Genomic DNA, 10841 nt, shown 5'->3' on the forward strand with positions numbered 1-10841 from the left:
GAATAAAAATCAAATCAAAATAAGCAGAAATAATGTTTGTTTGTTTGTTTGTTTGTTTGTTTGTTTGTTTGTTTGTGAATCGGTTGATGAATTTTTAATTGTAAAACATTGGTGTAATGTTCAAAGCTTTGTTTGATTGAGATATGAAGGTGGTTTAAGAGTTTAAGGCCAAACGGCTTCATTTGTGGTTACAGCAGAGACAAGAGCACAAAGCTGGTTGAAGGATTCAACTTCCTTCACACACACTGTCATCATGATGCGTTCGAGGCGGATGGTTGTGTGCATGCACACGGCTGGGACAGACAGCTGCTCAGGCTGCGTACGATGGTCACAATAAGAGGATTTACCATCTAAGGACCTCATATTTAGACATCAGAATCAGAATCAGAAATCCTTTATTTATCCCCAAGGGGAAATTGTTTTTGTTGCAGTGCTCCTTACAAGAATAGAATTAGAATAAAATTAGAAAAGAAAGAAAAAAGAGAGAACTATATATAGAGAGAGCAAATATAAAAACAAAATATTTATATTGAGAATATATTTATAAACAAAATATACCACAAAATATAGAACAGAATAAAACAATATATATATATATATACTGTACTGAGGAAAAATAAACAGTATATACAAAGGGGTGTGCAAAGTAATACAAACGGATGTTATGAGACATGAGTGACGTCAGTCTCCTCCTGGTAGAAGTTTGGGTGTCGGACACTTTTCTGTGCGGTCTCAGTCATCCTCGAAACTTGCCATGCGCCTCGCCAGTGGCGTTCTTAAAGGTGAGGCGAGGAGCTGCTGTGATTGGTGAAAATTTGACTCGGCTGTGTGAAACCAACTCCACGCCTTCTCCCCTCCCTCTTTCTGAGTTGCACCACTGGGTGGGACTGAGATGAGAAGGGGGAAGAGATGCGCCGGCGGCGCAGTGCACGAAAATACCAAAGTCTGCGCCGCCACGCCCCATCGGCGCAGCAGACCTGACTTTGCGCCTCGCCTGCACCGCGCCAGCAGCGGAGTCGTAAATAGAGCCCAATGCCTTCAGTCACAGCTGACACCAGCATGGAGGAATAAAAAGGGAGCACCAGCAGAGAGTAAGAGATTCATTCCTCAGAGAACTCATTACACCATGACCAAATGCATCCCATGATGCTAATTACTGTATTGTGGAGCGGATCTTAAAGGCTCATAGAAGTGACAGCATGTGGGAAAACCATCACTGTGTTTTTCATGTGAACAATGCACAAAACATGTAGACTCATACTCAACTTAATAATAACTATACGTCCCATAATTCTTAGCTATAAACAGATTACCCAGACCTCACTGTAGCTCTAGTCCCTGAGCATAATCTCATTTCAAACTGAAGACAATATTGCCCTCAGTCCTTGCTGGACATGTACTGTACTTCCCATTTATCATTTACAGTTCAATGCAGTGATTCACAGTCCAGCTAACACAATGTTACAGCATGCTGTCATAGTGAGTATATATGATCATTTTTCACCTTTTTCCATGTGGTTTTAAAGAAATTAAATTGTGTTCACCTCTGTCTTTGTGTGATGGATGAGTTACATGTTTTGCAGTGGCTGGTATTCTTCACCTGTCCAGCAGGTGTGTCTCTCATGCTCCACACACCTGCTGCAGTCTGTCTCATTAGCCCTGCTGGCCTCTTGTTTGCCTTCCCACCTGTTACCGATTGTCCCTAATTATGTTCTTGACCTGTGTTTAATATGTCCTGAAATCCTACATACCTGCAGTGTTTCCCAGACTGTATAATTAAACAGTTAATTAATTGCTTTGTATGCTACATTCGAGACACGGAGGTATTTTGAGGACACATCAGTGTTTGAGGTGAGTAGCATTACAGCATCCACTGAAGGTCACATTAGGTAACGTTAACATTATCTAAAAAACCTTACCTGTCAGTCTCCTCATTTCTGTTGGCTGACATATCCAGCTGGTCAGTAGTCAAACAGATTATTTAAAAGCTTTTGATCAGAAATGAAGTGGAGTAACAGTAGAATTTTAACATTACAGAAGAGACAGCAGAGGCGTCAAGAGACAGACTCAGTTGACTCTCAGAGAGGGGCAGCTGGGCAGGTGGTTTCCATATGGGGACCAAGAGAGACAGCATCCCCTGAGGGAGAGTGAGCAGGTGTGTTTGACAGTCGGTCAGAGTTGTTTCAGTAGTTGTTGGTGTGTAGGGGAAATATTTATTTTGTTTATGTCATTTAAGTGCAGGCAAACACTGGACATCAGGGTAGAATCCTCTACAGCTGCAACTGCCCCACTTTTAACACTGGCTTTGTGTTACTCCCCATTCTAAGTTTAACATTTGCATTTAGCAGTAGAGTGAATCTGAGCCCTTTTCCTGCCTGACGACTCAGATCCTTCAAATATGTGTATATATGTGATTGTATAGAAAATCTAGTGGACAGTGGAGAGGTGTCTGTGAGTCTGTGGTTAGGTCATCATGTCCATGTTTGGAGCAAGTCATTGAGTGACTTGTTTGTCTGATTATTGGTCACTGCCCAATCTGTTAATACACTGCGTAGGTCGAATCTATCGTCATCTTGGTGTTCATTGGCTATTACACTTGCCTCTTCCATTACTTCACCGTCTGAGTCAGGACATGCATCAATGTATCTTTCTTGATCCCTGTCATCATCAACTGCATTGATGTCCTCATGACCCTCATGCCACGTGCAGCATTTAGAAAACAAATACAGACACATGCTGCAAACATACAAAACGAAACCAATGACACAAATGTGCTGCAAATACATGGAATACAGCAAAATGCACAAGTGCAATGCAAATACTCCCAATACAACCAAATGCTGCAAATATTACACAACCAATTACACAAACACATGGCAAATACACAAAAGTACTGAACACAGCTTAGACACACTCTTTGTTGACTCATGATTTTCCTCCATTTATATTAATGTTGTGGATTTTTGACCTCTCCTGCTGCTCTGCTCAGCACATGTGCTGAAAGTGACCACTCACAGATTGAGTTCATTCATATGCAGAAATCTGTTTGTAGAGATTATGGCCTGCTGAGGCAATGAAACAGAGTCATTGTTATCTTCATTGTTGGTTTTATTAGCTCTGCTTTTTTCTACTCTTACAAGTCAAAATGAATCATGAAAAAAGGACCGAGATGCATATGTGACCCATATGGTTAGTACTACAGAAAAGATAAGTCACAACTAAGACTCTAATCCTGAATATTTGTCACTATAATCCAGTGGCGAACTGTGAGCACTACAGCTGGGCCTTCACCTCAGCCCTCACTGCCAAGAAAAGAAATCATCGCGGAAAAAAAGAAACAGTACGATGAATTGAAAGCGTTCAACAACTGCAATCCTTTAATTAACGATGACAAGAATGTAAACAAATAGACCATAACATCAATAATATTCTCCGCAACAAGAAACATTCTTAACAGTACCTTCATAAAACTGGAGGCTACATTAAATAAACATAAGCCAAAATCTGGAAATATAAAATGAGGTAACCCAGAACGTGACACTGCTGACACCGAGGCTTCATCACCATGGACAGCGCTATAAATCACGGCGCACAGCAAGCCATACACACATTGACAAATAAATTCACGAGCATCGTCAAACTATACATTTTCAAATGTACAATATAGAAAAAGTTACACAAAACTGGTAGCTGGAGTTTTTTTTAAAGTTGAATTCATGCGCAATTACGCACGGCGCAATGAATACTTATGTCAAAAGTCACAATTTTCATAGGTTCCACTACACCTCCTTAATTCTCGGAAAGGGACAGAAAGGGGGGAGCCTTGGGGGGGAATAAAAACCCTCTAAAAAACAAAAGTCCAACCACACACTTCTGATAAGTTTGATAAGTTTACATATTGAATTAAAGGCAAAGGAATTAAAGGCGCAAATTGCTGGATTTTTTTTACAGACAACCTCCGCAATAAATACAAATTACTGAATGTCCACTTGGCCTGAATTAATCACTTGAAATAATAATCAAGGTGGCTTGCAACATAGGCCTACCTTACATGAAAACGAAGTCCATTCGTCGGTCTTTCTTTGTGAAGTGGGTGATGGCAGCGCCATAAAGTTTGTCCTTTGACTTGAGCTCCAAAAGAAGCCCTTTTTCTATGGACATCAGTGCCAAAGCTCCCAGGCGATCCTGTCCAGTACTGTTTCTGGCGTGCGTCTTGATGCGCTTCAGAGCCGAGAAAGAGCGCTCCACAGAGGAAAGGCCGCCTTGAAAAATGCGATGCTAACAAGCTAGCCACAACTTCGTTCTCGTCTTCCGCCATTTAATTGTCTCTCACCGCTCTCACCACTCTGCCCGCCTTTCGGACTTCACGAAGGCCTATGATCTTTTGTTTTTGTCCCGCCCACTTAAAATCAAACCGTGATTGGTCAATTTTCCCATCACTCTCCAAACCAAAACACATAGCTTGGCCTTCCCCTGGATTCATGAAGTCCTAACCAATTAATGAGCCAGCTAACCGGGCTTTGATAGAGATGGAAGATTCTGATTGGATAATATGTTTCAGGACAGTAACCCTTTCATTGCTGATGTGAACTTGACAGTAAACTTCACTTTAGAACATAGATTAGAGAAAATGTATTAATGTATTGTATTAAATTAAATTAGATAGATTATATATAATAATTTAATACTTATATTTTTTGGTCCAGATTTTTTTAAGGCCTTCTCTGAAGGCCTAGAAGGCCCTGAAGGTTCCCCCCTGCTATAATCTGGTATAATGTGTTCCTCCAAGTCTGCAGTCTAAATGATCACGCGCCTTAGATATAAATCTCACTTTTTATATTTTGCCTTTAGGTGTGTGATCACGAGGGAGCATATCAGCAAGCCGACAAAAGCAGCCAAGGTGATTACAGCCACCGTCAGGTTCCTGGCAGCAGTGTTAGCATCCTGAACCTGGACGAGGTACTGGACCACAGTCTTCCGGTACACTTTAGTCTTCACTGTTTCCACTGTCTCACAGGTGTAAAGGCCAGAATCAGAGTATGAGGGTCTGATGATGAGGCCCTGGCTGAGTATGATGTGTTGGGGACCAGGAAGGAGGATGCTGTCCCACAAGCGCCAGCTTATTGGGAGGTTTGTCTCAGGGGAACATGGGAGGAACTGAGCTATCCTGATGGTGAGATGGATGATGGCAGGCTTCTCTTTCACTGGGGAAGAAATCAAGCACAAGCACGTTCAGACTGCTCGAATTTCATTTCAGAGTTTCTGTCAGTATATACAAAAATTCAATGTTATGTCAGGAGGCAGGTCATATGAATCATGGTAATGACTACTAGAATATGTGAATGTTTAACTTACACTTGGAGATCGGGCACATCCTGATGTCTCCATCAGTCAAACTCTGAATCCTTCAAGAGGAGAAATACCTCTTTCAGCATGAAGCTCATGCCACACAATTACTCATAAGAAAAACATGGAACTGAACAATGGCTTACATGGACTCAAGAAATGCACCAGCAACAGATGAGCATTGGCCTCTGATCTTGTCCCAGCCACAGTACGGGTCTCTGGCAAGAAGGCAGTCATCACATGATGTGTAGCGGCTGCAGTCCCTGACATTAACTTGAACAACAACGTTATTGGTGCCACTGTACAGCTGGCCCTACAGAAACAGTTTACAACAGAGTTTAGAGCTTGCCATCAAGTAGGACATTAAACTCAAGTGAGGGGATTGGGATATTTGACCATATTGGTTGTGAATTTGGGAAACAGTAGTGACTTTAGTCTTACTGTTTTGGAGGCGAGCTGGAGAAAGCTGACAGGCTGAGGAGCTTGAAACAGCTGCAGCTCCTCGATGATGCGGCCATCCTCGCCATCGAACATCACTGCCTTCTGCAGCCAGCCCGAGTCTGAGGGAGACGTTCATCTGTCAACACACCTCATGCGTGATTTATGTAATTAGTGTCAATGCATATCTGGTCACATACCTGTGCCAATTAGCATAACCTGATGACTTCGTCCATCCAGTGATGTGACTTGGTCGACAACAATTTTGGAAAATCGAGTCCCCGTGCAGACCAGCAGAGGCTTACCAGTCATCGGTGTGACTACCCCCTCCATCAGCGGGTGGTTCTTTACGAACAGCAGATTTTTGTCTGAGAAGTCAAGAGAGGTCATCACACCTTTGGCCCGCAGTTCATCGTTAATGCACTACACAGAACAAGAGCATAGCAGATGACATCTGACGTGAATGACAGCTAACTGTCATCTAAATGCTTCTTTTAATCAATACAATGACTCCTAATAATAATGTGCTCTTTAAATTGTTCTTGCTTGATACTTGCCGAACCAGGGTGAGGAAATGGCTCCTCTCCTGTGTATGTTTCCCAGCTCCGAGTGTCCCTCTCAGTCAAAAACCTCCCGCTGAACACCTTGCTGATGTCTGAAAGCTGATATGCGCAGACAGCAGACTGGCTGCAAGCATCTGAGGAGTCCCTGTGACGGATGATGCAGAATGTTTCTTGTTAACTTCTATTGCTACTCAATCAATAACTTCTTTACCCCTTCTGTTCTCATACTCATCAGCTACAGTACATACATTCCAAAGCAATGAGGCACTTACTGTGGACAGATGCAACTTACAAGTGGGTGGTGAATGTGGCATAGAAGATGCTACGCCTATTTTGGTCTCTCAGAAGGAAAACGTCCTGAATTAGGGATGGTGAGGCAGCATCACCAAGTGGACAGTCCAAACGGGCCTTCAAGAAAGAAGTCCACTTTCTCTGCAGGGTCCTTTTGCCCCCCAAGTCACTCTAACACAGCACACATATTGAGTAACATTAGCTTAGCTTACACTTACTGTGCAGCTAGAGTCTGATAAGCTTATGTATCAGATGATCTTAGAGACAGACCTTACACACACGGGCGATCCTTGACACCTGGATGTTGTCATGACATTCCTCTACAGCATTCTCGGTGAAGAACAGGAAGATGTTGTCGTCCTCGCCGTCCTCACTGTTTCTGCTTGCTTCAACGAGGCTCATGGCAGTGATGGACGGCTCTGAAACCAAGCCATTCAGAAGATAGTTTGATGATTCATGAAACAGTTCACTGCACCTTATGTATCTGAGAGCATCTTACCGTTGAACCAGGAGCGTTTCATTTCAGCCTTGAGAGGGTTCAAGCCGTGTCTCTGAAACACCAGCTCTGTGCCCAGGAAGTTAGAGGAAACGGCCGAGTACAAAGTGTTTCCTGCCAAGTGGGCGGGAAACTGCGTGTCATAATCGTTGTGACAACTACAAACCAGACTTAATGTTTTTTCTAATGTTGAACTTTTTACAGCCAGATATTTAACTGAGGAGAGTAGCCGTGATAAAACAGAAGGAAAGTGCTCAGAAACCTGTGAACGGGTTGGTACCCACCATCCATGAGGGAAGCAAAGCGTTGGTAGGGGTCAAAAGGAACTTTCCCCCTACCCATCTGCTTCTTTCCGTCCAGAGAGGCCTTTCCATTTGTGAAAGTCTGTTGAAGAGACATTCATGTTTATGTCTATCAGTCCCATTTTTGAATATAAATATTTTGGGCCATCATGTCTGTATAAGAAATATGGCACTAGAGCAGCAGATAGTTAGCTTAGCTTAGCACAAAGAGTGCAAACAGAGAGAGCTAGCCCAGCTCTGTCCAAGAATGACAAAATCAGCCCCCCAGCACCTCTAAAGCTCACTCAACAACTTATTTCTCACTTGTTTAATCCGTACAGAAACCAAAGTGTAAAATCTGTTTCCAGCCTTTGTGCTAAGATAAGCTAAGCTAACCACCTGTTGTCTTAAGCTACATATTTACCAGAGGATGTGAGTTAAAAAAAAACAACAAAACATTATTCTGTCCAACAATGTAGCACACACTGTACCTGCTTTCTGCAGCTATTCGTTGAAACTCGTTAACATTTGCATCAAGTGGAAGCTGACTGACACCCCATATTTCACCATGACAGCTTATTTAAACATATACAGCACAGTACACAGCAGGTGTTTTCAGAGATACAGTGTTTCTCTGGAGTTACTTACCATATAATCACAGGCAGGGCTGAAAGCGTTTGTCCCACACACCAGCATTTTACCGTCCTCTGTTGTGTGTAGAGTCCGGATGAAATTATCACATTCCTGTTCAAATGAATGAAACTTGACACTGCAAACTGTGTTGGATGGTACAAACTGCACTAACAGCTGATGAGTCACTAATAATTCACTTCTCACCATACCTGAGTGTCCTTGCCCTTCATTTGACACAGGACTTTGTCTGCTGAGCTGACCGTCCATTTGGCCTTGAAGAAAAGAAAATTAGCAATGATCAAAAAGCTGTTTATAGTGTCAGTGGAAACATAAAGTGGTTATAAAATGGTTCTGACAGATAATAATCTACTAGCTCTTACAGCTATTGATACAAAAAAAACTGCCTGCAATGCTACTTTCAATAACTTCTTTAAACCTTTGTATTTCAACAGGTTGTTTACTGGAATACCTTTCTTTGTTCTGTCTGCAATGCTCTGCTCTTTACTTCTTTCATGCCTTATTCACAAGGCCTTTTGTTCGGCTTGCTCTTGGAAAGTGCTATTTCAGTCAACTTGACTTACTTACATTTGAGGAACCACTCTGGCTCATTTATTCTAATATGCCACTTAAGAAAGCATAGCTTGTTTTTGAGTCATTGCTCTCTCTCAAAGGAACTGATGATGCTTTTTGTTGTGAAAACTCAAGAAAACTCCTGCACATTCAGAGGTGGTGATTTGGCTTCAGAGACAGAGACAGTGTGTTTGGGTACAGCAGCACAGTCAGTCTTACCTCACTGGTCTTTTTGGTGATGTCATCTAAGGCGAGGGTGAGCACTTTCCCTCTGGCGCCGACGACAAGCTGGCCGATGTCATGTCTTATCATCAGAGAACTCAAACCGCCAAAGCCGGACTCTTTGAACTGTTTCAAGTTCATGTCTGAACCATGGAGCAAAGCGCTGGAGGTTACTTTTCAAATTCATTGTTATTCCAATGGTAAAGGCTCTGTGCATTGACTGACAGTGCTGTGCACAATCTGCAGTCAATTTGCAATGTGCAGTAATGATACCATCCCATTTAAGGTGTAATGCTCCCTTCAGAGTGCCATGTGGAATCTACAATGGATGTCTCACCAGGGAAAGAAACAGTCCTGCGGGGTTTGTTGTTTGCTGCAAGGCCTCTGTTCATGATGAGGAGGAAATAAAAGAGCACCACGGGGGGCCTCTTCATGTGCTCTAAGAAAGGAGGGAAACACCAGTTTAGAGCAAATTCAGCTCCCATTTGTAAACCCTGCTGGCAGAAATTGGATCATCATCGTGCATATTGTTCAAGGATTTCTCCTAACGGTGGCTGAGTGTCTGTAGCTTATGGTCTGTCATGTTTTTGTATTTTCTTTCTTACCTGTTGGTGATGTGGTGTCCTGAGAAAAAAACAAGTGGTTTGTTGTAAAGCAGTCAATATTTGTCTTGTTCCCTGTCACTCACGGTAGCGCAGCAGGTTAGTGACAGTCACACCTGTTGTGTTTCAAATACAAGAGAATCTGGATGGAACTATCAAGGATTCCTCTTAGTACATATTTGGCTAATGGGATGGAATAATGACAGCTACACTGAATATAGCGACAGATGATGATGGTACAAGTTTGACAGTCGTTCAGATAATGATCCATTTTCACGTACAGGTAAGTTTGGAACATCGCACAGGAAAATTCAGTGTGCCAGACTGCTTTATTTGTTTTCAGTTTCTCTGAGAGAACAAGGGCAAATTTCTCACTCAGTAACCACAGATTCCATCATTGTGGACTGCAGAGATCATGCAGTGCGTGCAGTCAGTCATAGCTTAACACGCACGTTGTTGAAAACCAAACATGATCATCTATTTCTTTGGTTTTCTCCTCATACGATGATCATAAATGAAAAATACTCTTATAATATAATGTAATATTTCAGTATAAATATTGAAAAATGCTTTATTTGTATCACCTAATGACTGTAGACTTACATAAAACAAAACTGATTAAAACACCTGTAAACTGATCATGACAAAAGTTATTACTTAAGAAACATTTTGTATTACAAAAAGTATGATATTGTACCTATAATAAGCAATAAAACAGACTTGATGTTAGTGCTGAGAGGCTCTAGTATCGACAAACAGTTTTTATATCCAGCACTGATTGTGTTGTGGTGGTGTTAATTACAGAAAATTTTCAACTTGCTGACAAACAACAAATGTTTAATTCCAGGTCATATGTTGGGGATGTAGATAATTAGTTCTAGCATTCCCTTGTGGGTCTATAAATCAACTAAAACCAGCATCATTTAATCGCAGTTTGTCCCTTAGTCTTAGTGACAATATGCAGATGTTAGTGCGACTACAACATGAAACCACTAGAGGGAGCAGCTCAACTGTGCTCCACAAGAGATGACGACTTCTGCTCTGACGGTCAAAGCCATGACAGGGACAATGTTTTGTTTTGTTTTGTTTTGTTTTGTTTTGTTTTGTTTTGTTTTGTTTTGTTTTGTTCTGGTTTTTTTTTTCTTTTCATAAAGGTGTTTTGAACTTCAAGTTAACGTTCAGTACCACAGTTACGCTTATTTGATGTAAGTGTGTCTTGTCAGGCCGTGCACAGAGCTGAGTCTACACACAAAAACTTTCACCATGTGATGCTTTCAGAGCTATCGTTGCATTTTCCACATATAAATTACAATTTCACACAAATGACACCAAACGGCTTTGTTAAAATTCTAAATCTAATTGTAGCAGTAGCTGTATCCAGTGAAGTTTTGTCATCTGG

General features: G+C 41.7%; 1 protein-coding gene across 1 annotated transcript; it reads right to left on the reverse strand.

Moving 5' to 3' along the window:
- Positions 1-4827: 4827 nt before the first annotated feature.
- Positions 4828-9274, reverse strand: LOC139342437 (semaphorin-4E-like). Its single transcript, XM_070979529.1, has 14 exons — positions 9178-9274; positions 8838-8983; positions 8258-8320; positions 8064-8159; positions 7419-7518; positions 7138-7248; positions 6909-7057; positions 6640-6809; positions 6342-6492; positions 5985-6207; positions 5788-5906; positions 5493-5659; positions 5356-5405; positions 4828-5204 (listed from the first exon to the last, which is right to left on the reverse strand). Exons 1-14 carry the CDS (start codon positions 9272-9274, stop codon positions 4828-4830), a joined length of 2019 nt encoding a protein of 672 aa, XP_070835630.1.
- Between the last annotated feature and the right edge of the window lie 1567 nt (positions 9275-10841).

The sequence above is a fragment of the Chaetodon trifascialis genome, chromosome 14, assembly GCF_039877785.1.
Source record: "Chaetodon trifascialis isolate fChaTrf1 chromosome 14, fChaTrf1.hap1, whole genome shotgun sequence".
Lineage (NCBI taxonomy): Eukaryota > Metazoa > Chordata > Actinopteri > Chaetodontiformes > Chaetodontidae > Chaetodon > Chaetodon trifascialis.